Source organism: Vigna unguiculata, chromosome 4 (genome assembly GCF_037176805.1).
Source record: "Vigna unguiculata cultivar grain cowpea cultivar isolate G323 ecotype 2 chromosome 4, ASM3717680v1, whole genome shotgun sequence".
Classification (NCBI taxonomy): domain Eukaryota; kingdom Viridiplantae; phylum Streptophyta; class Magnoliopsida; order Fabales; family Fabaceae; genus Vigna; species Vigna unguiculata.
The window spans coordinates 6293433-6310033 of record NC_140795.1 but is presented as its reverse complement, the minus strand read 5'-3'; the positions used below and the strand labels follow the sequence as shown (position 1 = coordinate 6310033).

At 31.2% G+C, this 16601-nt stretch overlaps 1 protein-coding gene across 1 annotated transcript; it reads left to right on the top strand.

The window, feature by feature from the left end:
- The first annotated feature begins 7812 nt into the window (after positions 1–7812).
- LOC114181746 (UDP-glycosyltransferase 83A1-like) lies at positions 7813–9716 on the top strand. The gene is made up of 2 exons (XM_028068291.2): positions 7813–8398; positions 8676–9716. Exons 1-2 carry the CDS (start codon positions 7858–7860, stop codon positions 9563–9565), a joined length of 1431 nt encoding a protein of 476 aa, XP_027924092.1. The 5' UTR covers positions 7813–7857; the 3' UTR covers positions 9566–9716.
- Positions 9717–16601: the final 6885 nt, after the last annotated feature.

The window sequence follows — 16601 nt, the reverse complement described above, 5'->3', positions numbered from 1 at the left end:
TCCAAATACCCGAAGCCAAAGAGGGGTATAGGCCCCGGTTCACTCAAAACCGGTGCCAAAGAGGGGTATAGGCCTCGGTCCAGTAGGACCCGAAGCCAAAAAGTGGCTGGAAGTCAGGGGTGTAGGCCTCGGTCCAAGGAGACTCGGTGCCAAAAGGGGGTCAATGGCTTCAGTTCCTCTAACAACCGAAGCCATAGGGTTTATTTAGGGTTCGAAATTCGCGAACCCTTCTTCCTCCCCGCGCCAGCGCCTCTCTAATTCCACTCTCTCTCTCTCCGCGAGCACGAGCCCTTCCTTCACTTTCCCTTTCTTCCTCCTTCACCGTCCGTATCCCGCGCCGCCACGCGGATCGCTTTTTCCCTCTGTGCTCCACAATAGGAGCTTCTGTCGGAGGACACAGTGGTGGGCATGGTGGTCATGGACACGGGTCATGGTGGCGGCGGTGGTGACGAGGAACACAGTAGTGAGGGAAAGAACGAGGCTTTAATGGTGGTGGAGGCGGGGAGGGCATTGGACAGCGTGCCGGCGGATTTGCCGGTGGGATACGTGCAGATTCCTGTGGGGTGGCGGGGCCGTTGCTGCTGGACGGGTTCGAGTACACGATGCCAATGGCCACCACGGAGGGGTGCCTTGTTGCCATCACCAATCGAGGGTGCAAAGCCATATATGCATCTGGTGGGGCCAGCAGTGTTGTTTTGAGGGATTGCATGTCAAGGGCACCTGTTGTGAGGTTCTCCACTGCTAAGAGGGCTGCACAGTTGAAGTTCTTCTTGGAGGATCCTCTCAATTTTTTTTGATACCCTTGCCGTTGTTTTCAACAGGTTTGTTTTGGTACTCTAGAGGGAGTTTGGGTTCGTGATCATGATTTGAGAATTTATCATTCACTAGTTGGTGTCCACCTTAATTGCATGTTTGGATTCATCGGATCATCGAAAAGTTTAGTGGTGGCTGTGATAACTCTGCAGCAGCCATGAGTGAGCAAAAGGGTGAGGTTCAGTCTGGCATGGTGGCTTGCGAAAATTTGAATTAAAAAAAAATTATCACCTATGGCTTCGGTCCTAACTAACCCGAGGCATAAAATTGGGTTTATGGCTTCGGGTGATAACCGAGGCCAAAAAGGTGTACCTTTTGGCCTCGTCCCAATATGCCTCGGTTCCAGAACTGAGGCAAAATGTGGAAAATAACCGGGGCAGAAAGCCCTTACTACACTGGTGAAAATAGAGTAGAGTAAGCTAAGGAAAAAGAATGAAAAAAAATTCAAAAATAGGGTTGTTATTACAAAAAAAAAAAATCTCAATCTCAAAACTTTTGATGAAGCACATGGTTTTTCCGAGAATGGAGGAGAAAGAGAAAAGAAACTTGAATGGAGTTCATTTCATGGGGTCGTTTTCACTTGGTCTACTTTAATTAAATATGAAAAATGTTGCAGAAAAAAGGGACCACATTTACGGCACAGCGAGGGGAAAGAAGCAACGCTCCATCATAGAAAAATCGAAATTATATGAATCATAAATTTTCTGGTCTAAATAATTACAACTATTCCAATAATATCCTACTATTTGATTGATCCAATCTAATCATATTTTCAATGTATATAAAACTATAAAAAAAATAACATAAATTTAACTTATAAATATTAATTGGTCAAATGCTAATAGTGTCGGTTTAATTGATTTTACTTTGACACAAAAGAATAATTTTTTAAACAAAAATTTGTATTAAAATAAACATTATAAATAAATAAAGTTAACATGAACTTATCGATATCAACTTCATTTATTTTTAATATTTATATTTATTTAGGTCGGTGTAAACTTAGTTAACACTAAATTTTATATTCGAAATTGTATGTATTCATATTAAATACGAATTGTACACTACTTTTAATTTAACGATGAAGTTTTAAAGATAACAAATCTCTCCACTCATAATTTTCTTATCTCATTTTCTATATAAATCTCATCATCATATTCACTTTTTTCATTTACCAATTATAAATCTCCTTACACTCATATATTTCATTCACAGTCATATCTTTCACCCATATCATTCTCCTTTATCCACATTCAGGAGAGGATCTTCACACAAAACTTAGGGCGTGCCAAAATAAAAGGTTAAATATGTTTTTATTCTATAAATCTTAAAGCAAAATTGGGATTTGTTGTGGTATGAAACTTTGATACATTTTAGTCCTCAAAATTTAAATGAATGTATATAATATTTTTAACCCAATTACGTTAATTTTTTTATGTGTCAAGCGCGTTTTCATTAGATATTGAAACGGAAACGTGTTAGACACCGTAAACCACTCAAATGCTAGCATGAAACACGTCTATACTTTAAAAAAAAAAGAAGTAAAGTAATTGAATTAAAAGGACATCCATTCATTTCTAACATTTAGGGACCAAACTATATTAAGGTTTCAGATAGGAACGAATTTTAATTTTACATCAAAACTCATAAATTAAAAACATATTTAACACAAGAGATATATAAAATTTTTAAAAATATCAAATGCATTAAAATTATATATATATATATATATATATAGAGAGAGAGAGAGAGAGAGAGAGAGAAATTGGGGTAGGTGGGGCATGGCCCTCCTATAGGTACACTACGCTCGTGTCCACACTTATCTTGTTTATCCAAAAATATATCATTTATATTTTTTCCTTATCTCCTTCATCCATATTCTCTTCATCTTCTTTCATTCACATTTTGCTTCTTATCTCATTCCTTCATAATCATTTCTTTCATCCACATTCATCCCTCTTATACACATTTATCTCTATTTTTCTCTTTTGTTCATTACAATTTTTTTTCTATTTTCTATTTATATTTGTTGAATACAAAGGTACTACTATACGAGAATTTTTTCTGAATTTATTTTCATTAGCATCGGCCTACCCAACACCTTAGGGTTGATCTAGGAGTCAAAGAAATCAATTTTTTTACGTTCTAGAAGGGGGAGGACGTCTTCCTAGCTCTCCAAGGCAAAGGAGTTGGTCATAGGTTGCCCTAATTTCTAGGAACATGATTTTTTATAATTGTTAAAAGCTCCCTATCTATGCTTATTTAATGGAGCCTCTAGGCCACTTGTAAAGGGTTAATTAATGTTAAATTGAAGACACCTTAGGATTCTTTTGTGAGATTTGCTCTTGTGAGAGTGTTCGACTCTTGGTCTTATTTGGAACCTTATTGGTTCAAGTGGCTACAACCACCACTTTTCTTGGGTGCCTAATACTCTAAGTGGTGTGCCTCATTCCATCCTTGTCCCCCTTCTATTATTTCCATCTTTTACTTATTTGTTCATTAAAGTTTTTTATGTTCTTATGTTTCATGCTTCTAATCTCTTTTATTGTTTATTTGTTATTGTCTTGTTTCCTATTTCAATTGAACATTCTCTTTTCTCTTTTGAACTCCTTTGAAGTGCACTTTCACATCTAGTATCTAGTGAGAATCTTCTTGAAGCTTTCATAAAGAACATTATCACAAAAACCTTGTATTTCTTCGAATTAAGATGATCCTTCATTAGTACTTCTCTTGGATTAACTAGAAATTGAGTGCATAAACATACAATGCACATGATGTCAAGTATAGATGTTGTAAGATATAGAAGAGACTTAATAGTTTGTTTGTAGACAATGTTCTCTAATTTCTTAGAGTCGCTCTTTATTCTAATAGATGTTGTTAGATGCATCAATGTTTTCATCTCTTTGACATTGTCTAGCTAAAATTTCTTTAGAAGCTCTTTGATACTTTTCCTGTCTGAATATGACACCATCTAATTGTTTGATATGTAGGCCTAAGAAGAATCATACTAATCCCATCATGTTTATCTTGAACTCTTTTTGCATAAACTTAGCGAATTCCTCACACAGAAGTTTAGTATTGGCATAAAATGTAATATCGTCTATATTATCAAATCACTAAAGAAAGTTTTATTCATCTATTTAATAAAGTTTCATTTTGCTTATGACAATAAATGTATATATAATTTATGTAATCTTTTAGTTTCAATGAGGGCATAAGATTTAGGTGTAATGTATAGCTTACTATTATGAGTAACCTTTGGGTACAAGTTTAGTCTTGTTTCTTAATATACCTTCTTCGTGAAGTTTCTTTCTAAAAACCCACTTAGTAGCCACTTTATATTTATATTTGAGTAGGCTTAGAAGCTTTCACACACCATTCTTTTAGATTTGGTATAGCTCTTGAATAAATTTTATCCAACTTTCGTCGTCTAATGCTTTGTTGCTAATAGATTTGTATCTCACTATTTGATCTTTTACTAGTAACTTTGTGTTGGGAAATGAGAATCACTTTATTAATAGAGAAATAAAGTAAATGCAAGGAAACACATAGACAACTCTTCCATGTCCTTTGACCTTGAGTACACCCATACTCTCCAAAGCAATAATTTAACTCAAACCTCACAATGTTCTTATTACAAGAGTATAAGAAATAAGAATAAGAAGATTCAAATACAAGCTTGAAGTGTCTTTGACTCAGAGTAAGGAACATCATGGATTTAGAGTCCATTATATAGTCACTAACACCTATCCCCTGGGTTATCATAGGCGATGTGAGACTTTTTAAGACATGTTATTGTTATCAACCCAACATTCCTCACCCTAATTAAAATAAACACATCTTCATTTCCAATACTAGTCGTCATACTCCACCATGAAGAGTATCACTTGGAATCGAATTGTCTCAAGAATTTCCACTTGGAATCAAACTATCCCAAGAACTTCAACTTGGAATCAAACCATCCCAAGAATTTCCACTTGGAATAAAACTATCCCAAGGTTTTCAACTCGAAATCAAACCATCCCAAGAATTTCCACTTGGAATCAAACCATCTCAAGAATTTCCAACCATCCCAAGAATTTCCACTTGAAATCAAACCATCTCAAGAATTTCCACTTGGAATTAAACCATCCCAAGAATTTTCACTTGGAATCAAACCATCCCAAGAATTTCCACTTTGAATTAAGTCATCCTAATAATTTCCATTCACCCTGCATCAATGCTAACCAATGTTCGTGTATAATTACCACACACCTTGCATAAATATTAGCAAATGCTCGCACATAAATACCATACACCATTCATCGGAACCATGTTGCAACCCACGACACAAAACCACCGAACAATGCGAAAAGCCACAGATCAAACGTCCACACTTTGTAGCCACTGGGTCGTTAGACTCCCTCGTCGAAGACGCATTACCAGTGGATGTAACACCTGTTGACATAGCACCACCATGGCACCACGACATCTCGCCGCCAAAGCACCGCGTGAAACTCCACCACTAGACATCGAACTTCCACCATGCGAAAAGCGAAACACCTCCGCAGATCCAGGATCATCTCGCCACACGTGAACTCCACTGCAAATCTAGCACGACTTATAGTCATTGCACCTCCACGAACCCAGCTGCAGATTCACCGCATCAACACAATGCTAACAATGATCCTTCCATCAAATTTCTCATAGCAACTATAGCAAACAAGGATGATTCTCCAACAATAAGGAATTAATCTTTTCTTATGTGGAATATCAGACTAAGCTGCAACCATAGAGCATACTAAGAAAAAATTCTACCAAACCATAACTTTGATACCATTGTTGGATCTTTCAAGAGAGGATCAATGGGAAGATACACACCAAGGAGACATGAACCCAACTCACACATAAGGGATTGACACCTGCTTAACCTAAAACCTGAATGGTGTGTTTGGATTGAGTATTTTAATGAAGCAATTCTTTTCTCTTTTTTTTTTTTGAAGAATTTAGATTTATTTGTAAAGAAATGCTTTGTTTGGATTGAGAAATTAAAAAGAATTTAAATGCAAGCATTTTTTTTAAAGTATTTAAATAAGCTAAATTAGTAGAAATTCAAATACCCTCAAAATAGGTAGAATTTGAAATTCTTCTCACCCACAACCTCACACTCTGGACTTTCTAGGCTCTCTAGACCTTAAATTGTATAAATTATTTAAATATTTTAAGTTGACTAATATTTTTTAAATTTAATTTAGAATTTTATACATTAAAATAAAGGCTTAATTATGTTTTAAGTCTATGCTAAATTTAGGAACTTTCAATTGAATTTCTAATAAATTTTTGTGGTCTCTATTTAAAATTTTAAAACTTTTCAATTGAGTCCATAGAGTTAAGTGTGACGGTTAACTTTGTGATGTGATAGTTATCTTGTACTGTCACTTTCCATAAATACTGCCACATCATATTTGTTACAAAAGACAATGATGACGAGATTGTTCCAAATATGTACGGTATTTAATGAAAATAATTTTTAAATTTAATTAAAATTATAAAATAAAAAATTACAAAAATATAAAACAAGTAATTGAAAAAATATAAAAACAAAATTAAAATTAAAAAATATAAATTTTGTAGTTCTATAATTTGTTAATTGTTGTAATTTATATTTTTTAATTTTTAATTTTGTTTTCATAATTTTATAGTTACATGTTTTATATTTTTTTAATTTTTTAATTTATAAGTTTAATTAAATTAAAAAAAAAATCGTTGCAGTCAATATTCAGAAAAGATCTCGTCATCAAACATCAATATCTATTGTAACAAAATATTATGTAACGACATTTATGGATAGTAACAGTGTAACTATCACATCACAACATTAATAGTCACACACTTAACTATAGGTCTCAATTGAAAAGTTTTAAAGGTGTCACTGTCATATCACAATGTTAATTGTCATGTCACAACGTTAACTGTCACACACTTAAGGTAGGATCTCAATTGAAAAGTTTTAAAGTTTTAAAATTTGATGGACTCAATAATGAATAAAAATCTATTAGACTCAATTTATTAAGCCCAGAATAAATATTATTAAAATGAAATTTTATGTCACAAGAAATTCAATTGATTTATCCAAACATAAAATTGAAATGTAAGGTATTTTAATTTCTTTATCCAAACAAGTTATTTAGAAAATGAAGGGAATTTAATTGCAAACAATTCAAATTGAATGCATTTCAACTTCTTGCATTGTTGAAATGCTTCATCCAAATACAAAGTAAGACAATGGATTTATGAATCTTCATCTTTATATCATGCTCAACTCTCTCATTTTACTTAATGTGGGACTTAGACTCATACTTAATTCCCAACACTTTGGATATAAAAGCTTAACCATCACAATACATTTTAATTTGAAATATAAGTTTGTTTAATAACATCTGATTATATTACTTTTATAAAATATAAAAGTAAAACATTTCATAACTTAATTTAAAAGTAAAAAAATATTTTTTTACAATAATTTAGAAATAAAAGTATATTTAATTTAAACACACATTTTTTCTATAACAAAAACATTACTAATCTCTAAAATAATTTTATAAAAATGGAAACTTATAAAAACAAATAATTTTTATAATTTTATTATGAATAATTATTTTATTGTATAAATAATTTTTTATTATGATAATTATTTGTATTTAAAAAATAACTATTGAAAAGGTAAAAACAAATGAATTTTTCTTATTTTAAACAATTATTTAAATTAAAAAAAGTTATTAATCAAATAAAATTCAAAGAAAATTATATACATTTAACAAAATAAATTTTCTTTATTAATGATGGTACACATAACTAATTATGTTGAAAAGTAGTATTCTGAATTGTCTGATGGGTTCTGACAAGCAATAGAAAATGCTTCGTTATTACTTCGTATATAAAGTCTCAACCAACCTAAAATTTAGTTTGTGGGTCCAAAAACTTTGCAGTAATTGAACAGTATCCAATAAAAGATTGATCCAATGAAGCTAGAAGAATTGGTAACCAGTTTATATAAACAAAGCCATGGCTATGAACTACAAAGTAGGTGTGGAAGAACAGAAACCAAAACACAAGATGATGAGTATTTCAAGTGTGTTAGTTTTCCCATCTCCATTTCAAGGACATGTGAATCCCATGGCAGCCCTATCAGAAAAGTTGGTGGAGAATGGATTCAAAGTGATATTTGTGAACACAGAGTTCAACCACAAGAGAGTGGTGGGTTCCATGGTGGATCAATACGATGAAGAATCACCATTGAAGTTGGTCTCAATCCCAGATGGCTTAGAACCCAATGATGACAGAAGCAACGTTGGCAAGTTATGTGATTCTATGCTAAGCACCATGCCTCAAGCACTTAAAAAGCTCATACAGGATAATGATAATAATAATAATAATGATAGCAGAATCAGGTTCATTGTTGTAGATTTACATGTGGGATGGGCATTGAATGTTGCATGTGAATCGGGAATCAAAGGAGCTCTTTTTTGGCCTGCCTCTGCAACTGCGTTTCATTTGTTGTACAGTGTTCCAAGGCTTCTTCATGATGGGATCATAGATCCAGATGGTAAATACTATCATACTTTACTTACAGAAGAAGTAGTGTCACTATTTTGTGTGAATAGATTTTGATACGTTAATTCTAACATGTCTCATTAGTGTTAATCCGTTGTCTAATTATGTATCACTTTAATGAATTTCTAAAAGATCATTATAAATTCAGTCAAACATGTCTTTAATTATAAATTCTGGTACCTTAGGCTTTTGTTTGATCCAGTTTTAATAAATAATATGTCTATCTAAAAACATATTTTTCTACTAATTTATTTTATTTTTCATTGCAGGGTCCATATTAACGTCGAAAAAGACAATTCAATTATCACCAAGTATGCCAGAGATGGAACCAAGAACCTTTTTCTGGTTGCACATGGCTGGAATTATAGATAGTTCTCATTACCTTAATTACTTGGTGCATCACTGTACTCCAGCTTTAAATTTGACAGAATGGTGGTTTTGTGACACTGCTCATGAACTTGAACCAGAGGTATTAACACTTCTTCCAAAGCTCATTCCAATTGGTCCATTGCTGAGAATTGATCATCGTTCCAAAACTAATAATGCACCTCCAAGATCATTGGGACAATTCTGGGAAGAAGATCTCTCTTGCATGAGTTGGCTAGATGAGCAAGCTCATGGTTCTGTGGTGTATGTTGCATTTGGAAGTTTCACTCTTTTTGACTCAAACCAATTCAATGAACTTGCCCTAGGACTTGACCTCAGCAACAGACCTTTTCTTTGGGTTATAAGAGAAGACAATAAAATGGAATACCCTACAGAATTCAAAGGGCACAAAGGTAAGATAGTGAGTTGGGCTCCTCAACAAAAGGTTTTAAGCCACCCTGCCATTGCATGTTTTGTGACTCATTGTGGTTGGAACTCTACCATGGAAGGTTTGTCCAATGGGGTACCTTTATTGTGCTGGCCATACTATGGAGACCAACTTTACAACGAAAGACATATTTGTGATGAGTTGAAGGTAGGGTTGGGGTTTGACAAAGATCACAATGGACTCGTTTCACGAAAGGAGTTGAAAACTAAAGTGGAACAAATTTTCAATGATGAGAAGATAAAATCTAGGTCTGTGGCGTTGAAGGGGAAAGTCATGAAAAACGTAGCAAAAGGAGGAACATCTTATGAGAATCTTGAGAAGTTTGTGAAAGAGATAAAACAATAAGAGTTATTGTTTTGTGCATAAGTTAATTCTAGGTTTGGAATAGTTTTTTTCGTTTACCATCATGGTTTATGCATATTATCCTCAGTGATTCATGCATCTTGAACTCAAGTGTAGCTTTCTTTTACAAATTAATTAGTTTGATTGATCTCAATTTTGTTCTGGATGTGTCAGTTTGATAACCGCTTTTGAAAATGTGTCAATTGAGTCTCGACTTTTCAAAAGGTGCCTCCATTAGGTCCCTTTTAGAAAAAAATTAAAAATTATTAACACTGGTAACGGTATTGATATTTAAAATGACTTAAAAAATTAAGTATTGATATTTATATTAAAATTGAGTGGTAAAAGTCATGAATAAAGTTAACGACGTTAATATTTTTTTTTTTCTGAAAGAGACTTAATTGTGTCACTTTTTTTAAGTTAGGACTTGATTGACACCTTTTAAAAAGTGGATACCAAACTGACACATATAAACAAAAGTGGATACCATCCGATTAATTAAACCTAAAAAAAGATTATTTATTACTCTAATACAAACATGAATAAAAAATAAACTTATGAGTATTATTCTAACTCATCTTAAAAGTTATCTAAATTAACTAGGTTTGGACTTAGATATAAGTATAAGAATGATACTCAACTTTTTTGTATCCTAAAGGTATAAATATAAATATAAATACCCTTCACATCCTATATACACCTTTCAATTTAACTTTTTAAAACACTTAATTTATTTAAAATTTTACTTTAAAAAGGTATCTAATTAATTTTTATTAATATTTAACATTAAAAATTATATTTTCATTTTTAAAATTATTTAATAAAACATTAATCTCATAAGTTGGATATAGAAAAAGGAATGAGTATTAATTTTTAGGTTTAAACAAAGGTTGTTTGGTCCTGTTTTTTTCTAAAATCTTAATTGGGTCTTCATATTTTGACTTGTCTCAATTGAGTCCTTATTTTTTAAAATGTGTATAAATTAGGTCTTTTCTGTTAGTACTATGTGCCACATATCATTATCGTTGCCATATCATTGACTTAGCTTCAATTTTGTCCTTATATTTATTATTTTAATATCAATTTAGTCCTTATATTTGTTATGACTTAACCTCATTTTAGTCTAAATTATTTTTAAAATTGAATTAATTTTGTTACTTTTCAAATTGATAGAAAATTAAATTTTTATATAAATAATATAGCGATATTATTGAGATTAACACAATTCTATTTTAAAAGGTAATAATTTTTTTAATTAAAAAAATAAAATAAAAAATAAAAAAACACAAACTAAACTAACATGTGACACATATTTTACGAGTACTGATTAGGGATGTTAAAGGGGCAGGTAGGGTACGGGTAGTAGCTCCCCCGTACCATACCCGTTGGATAAATATCCATCATGTACCCGTACTCATATCCGTGCGGGTATCCGTTATGGTATTCATATATCTTTTTAATATCCACATATATCTGCAGGTACCCGTGGATATTTACAAAAATGAATTAACAACATATTTTAACTATAAATGGTGTTGTATGACAGTTTATAAAAAAAATGAGATTGTATTTTAAAACCAATTGATAAAATACAACTATAAAATCAATGTGTTAATATTTTAATCATATTTTTTTATATTTTTTTTTTAATTTAAATTAAAGTATAGCGGTTACGGGTATCCACATGTATGGATACTATGATACCCGTACCCGCCCAGTTAACAATCGGGTATTAAAAATTACTCGTACCCATTACTCGTGGGTATCCATTTACTATATTTATTTTCTATATGTTGTGTGTTTTATCCATAAATATTTGTGAGTACAGATTTTTTTAACATCGTTATGGCCGACCAATGATTTAAACCTAATTTTTACATTTAAAGTAGTATAATGAAACTCGCACGTGCTTACCTAATCTTTTTTTTTTCTTGGTCGTTCATCTTCATATATATTTTTGTACAGTCAAATAAATATGGTAGGGTCCATGTTGAAACCTTCGTGCCATTAAATTGGGCATGGAAAAGTTTTAGAAATTTTATTGTTCAATTTATCATTTATTGGATGTGAAAAAAATCTGTAGGTGGGTATCCGCAGATAAAATCCACAATGAATCAGAAATAAATATTAAAAATGGATACTTACGAGTAACGAATATAGGTATTTTTACATCTACATGTTAATGGGTGGGTACGATCCTATCATAACATTCGTACATGTGGATACTCGTACCCGCTATACTCTAATCTAAATCAAAAATTAAAAATTAAAAAATGATTAAAGCATTAACATATTTATTTTGAATGACTTATTTTTTATCGATTGATTTAAAAAAATCTCCATTTATTTGTAAACGTTAAAATATCATTTTGGTCCCAATTTTCGTCAAGTTTGGTCAAATCAGTCGTAATTTTGTTTTGGTGCTCAAATAGGTGATAATTTCGTCAATTTTGTTCAATTTGGTTATTTTTTGTTAATACCGTTTAAATCATTAATGGTCATGAACAGTGACTGTCACGTGTCATTTTGTGGTTTTTTTAATTTTTTTGATTTTTTTAAATGTCCACGTGTCAATTGAACAATGTGTCACGTGTCAAAGTCAATGTTTTATATTCAATTTGGTCTCTATATTCGTTAATTTTATTCAATTTAGTTCCAATTTTTGTTAACATGAACTAATTTTGTCTCTCTCCAAATTGAAACTAAATTTAATTTTTATATTTAAATTCACATTTCTTTATTAAATGTTTTTATATAATATGTTAAAATTCACATCATTATAACTTTTATATAAAAAATAAATTTGGTCTCATCTTCGATAGGGACAAATTGGTCAATTTTAAATAAAAATAGGACTAAATTGAACAAAATTAACAAATATAGGGACCAAATTGAATATAAGACATTGACTTTGACATGTGGCACGTTGTTGAGTTGATACGTGTATATTTAAAAATATTTAAAATATTTTAAAAAAATCTAAAAAAATCAAAAATCAAAAATAAAAAAAAAACACAAAGTGATACGTGATAGTCACTATTCATGGTCGTTAATGATTTAAACGGTTTTAGCAAAAACAAGACAAAATTGAACAAAATTGACAAAAATTATGACCTATTTGAGCATAAAAATAAAATTATGACTTATTTGACAAAACTTGACGAAAATTGGGACCAAAAAGGCATTTTAACCATTTGTAGACTATCATTCAACGCTGTTTAAATTAGAGCTGTCAAAACAGGTAATCCAGCCCGACTCGGCTCGACCCACCACAGGTTGATAATTTAGTGAGCCAACTCAACCCGGCTCACTTTTTAGCGAGCCAAAAAAATTTGAACCCGACCTGGCTCACCACGGGTTGGCGGGTTAAACAAGTTGGCTCACGGGTTCACTCAATTAAAAAAATACAATTTTTTTTATTTTTTTAGTCAAAACTAAATTGTAATTCTAATTAAATATTCGCGGGTACCCGTTGATAATTAAATACTACATTGAACATATTGTCTCATAATTACATAATTGTCCAGTATTTGTACAAAATCTTCAATGCAACTCCCCACTTTTTTGCACATGGCCACATTTGTAACTCCTGCTGTCATATTTTTTTCCATTAAGATTGGAATCAACAAACTCTTTTCTTTCTTCATGAAGACTGCAATGTCACTTTTTTGGTTCATATTATATACATTGAACATGTCGTCTCATACTTACATAATTGTCTAGTATTTGTATTAAAATCCCAACGCAACTCTCCACTTCTTTGCACATGGTTCCGCACATGTTTATGATTCCCTCTGTCATATTTTTTTTCGTTAAGACTAGGTCCAACAGACTTTTTTGTTTTTCATGTAGACTGCAATGTCATTTTTATGGTCCATATTAGGAACATTGAACATGTTGTTTCATAAATATATAATTGTCCAGTATTTGTACAAAAAACTCAACATAACTCCCCACTTATTTGCACATAGTTTCCCACATTTGTGTGACTTCTGCTGTTATATTTTTTTTCGTTAAGATTAGGTCCAATGAAACTTTCTGTTCTTCATGAGGATTGTAATGTGATTTTTGTGGTTGACATTAGGTATATTGAAGTTGTTGTCTCATATTTACATGATTGTCTAGTATTTGTACAAAAATCTCACTGCACCTCCCTACTTATTTGCACATGGCTCCCCACATGTCAATGACTCTCACTGTCATATTTTTTTCATTAAGATTGGGTCTAAGAGACTTTTTAGTTCTTCATCAGGACTTCAATGTCATTTTATGGTTCATATTAGGTACATTGAACATGATGTCTCATACTTGCAGAACTGTCTAGTATTTATACAAAAACGTAACTCCCCACCTAGTTGCACATAGATCCCCACATTGTGTGACTCCTGCTGTCATATTTTTTTCCGTTAAGAGTGGTTCTAGTGTCGTCATCTTCAACTCAGAAAAAACCTAAATCCTAAATGATATCTACACCAACAGCAACGATAGAATGGAGAAACCCTACAACTCACCCACAAAACAACCAACCACAAACATTTCAATCACGTATGGTATTTGAACGAAAATGAATCATTGGCGATTGTGAGAGTGAAACAAAGAACAAAGTCAAAACGAACTACCATCCATCGCCGTTGAGAACCCAAACCTCAGACCCTACTTCTCTGTTCGATGACGTCGCGAGGCATTGCTTCTCTCTTCTCTCAAGTTGCAGTTCTCTAAGCTAAATGAGAAAACTATGAGTTCTCTTTACTGAACCTCTTCCTCATCTTCTCCCTCACGTGTTTCAGTTTTAAAAAAAATAAAATAAAATAAATTTTTAAATAAGAAAAATGATTGATACGTCACTATGTCAAAAGTAAGTTCAAAATATATGTCTAAATATCATTTCTGATGAAGAAAATAAGTACGAATGATGAAGAAATTGATACAAACAAAGAAAACGTACGTGCATAAAGAAGCTCAAGATAATTTAAATAAATATTAAAAATATATTATATTAATATTTGTTAAGTTGATATGCTAATTTAAATAAACAATAAGATAAAGAAATTAGTCTTATCTTAATTCATTTAATTTACATAAATATAAACACTAAAAATGAATTAGTCAATCAAATCAACATTAATCTCATTTATTTTTAATATTTATCTTACTTAGTAGCTGAAAAAATATTAAAGTAGTTAAGACCAATTTAGAAATAGTAAATTGATTCTATTAATAACAAAATTATTTAAAAATTATTTTAATTTTTTTAATTTTTAAAAGAAATTAATTTTTTTTATCGGATTAGAATCGGTTAAATTACCGCTAAAACATTGCAATTTAACCAACACCAAAGGAAAATGTTATATTTATTTACTACTTTTCTATTCGAACTGATATGTAAGTCAGAAAATGATGTTTTGCAATTGTAATAGTTTATGAATTATAGTTTCTAGAGAGGTTTTGTAGAGTACAGTGTTGTTAAATAGGCACCTGCTGATATGTGATTACAACTCTGTCGACCATCGTAGTTGTGATGGTGACTATAGAGATCCATTTGTAATAATATACGAAATAAGGAAAAATTCGAAAGTAAAATTTCATACAGATTTTTTTTTATTTAATTTTTTTTTTATGTAAAATTATCATACTCGTTTTACATATGAATTCTTTTACGTATATAATATTCAATTATATATGAATTTTACGCATTACATACAATTTTTTTCTGTAAAAAGAAAATTAATATTTTGTAATAAGATAAATATGAACTAAGTAGATCGAACACAGATAAAGAAAGAAGATAAGAAGAAAAGTATAAATGAAAAAAAAAAAAAGCAAAGGAAATATTTCAGGAAAGGAAATGAACATAAAAAAAAAAAAAAACTAGCACTAATTTAAAAAAATATTTAATATATTTTATTATGTCCAGCTAATCGATTTTGTTTTTAAATGTCTTATTATGTCTCAAAGTCTAATTGGTGTAAATTTAAATAAACAATAAAGTAAATATATTTAGTGTTATTAGTTTACTTAATGCTAATTTAAATATATATATATATATATATATATATAATAAAAAAATTAATATTAACTAAATTTTGTAGTTTATTTTTAATATTTATTTTAGATAATATTAATAACTGAGGGTAATCTATCGATAACAAATATTTATTATTTAAAAGGTTTAAATTATTTTGCGTTTTTTGATTTAAAAAATAATAATCTTTTGGCAATTGTTTGGCCGGAATCAAACTCTTAAACTTGGTTTTGATACCAATTATTAGGATGAGCGCTTATCACTAGTCCAAAAACTATAACCATTAGTCATAGCGCAATTCTATTTATTTAAGAGTGTAAGAGCCCAAGTGTCACGATTCGATTGTGACCCGGTCCACTTGGACTGATGAAAATAATGCTAGTCTGATGCCACCTGCAACAATATAATGCTAGACTGATGAAAATAATACATCTTGAAAAGTCCTACATCTCCTTGGATAACCTAGGGGGTGGGTGTTAATGACTATATAATGGGCTCTAAGTTCATGATGTTCCTTGCTCCTATTCAAAGACACTTTAAGCTAGTGTTTGACTTTTCTTATACTTTTGTAGTAGAGTGTTATGAGGTGTAGTTAAATTCTTGCTCTGGAGAGTGTGGGTGTACTTGGGGTCAAAGGGTTGAGGGTGTTTTTTGTGTGTTCTATAAATTTACATAGTAATTATTCTCTGTGGTTGTGGTTTTTCTCCATATTTGGAGTTTCCATGCTATATTCTTGTATTCTTTGTGTTAATCTTATTTTTTTTTGTTAATAGGGTGATTTCTGAGGGTAAAGACGATAATATTCTTAATTGAAGATGCGTTTTTCTAAATAAGTGGTATCAAGAGCTATGGTTCGGAAGGATTTTTCTTAGTATGCTCTATTGTTACAGTATAGTTGGATATTCCACAACAGAAAAGACTAATTCCTTGTTGTTGGAGAATAATCCTTGTTTTTTGAAGTTGCAACGAGAAATATGATCAAAGGATCATTGTAATAGTGTTGTGTTGATGCAATGA

Coding starts and splice junctions, on each gene's coding strand:
- LOC114181746 (XM_028068291.2), top strand. CDS start 7,858: ATGGCTATGAACTACAAAGTAGGTGTGGAAGAACAGAAACCAAAACAC. Junction 8,399..8,675: donor TGGGATCATAGATCCAGATG/GTAAATACTATC, acceptor TTTTCATTGCAG/GGTCCATATTAACGTCGAAA.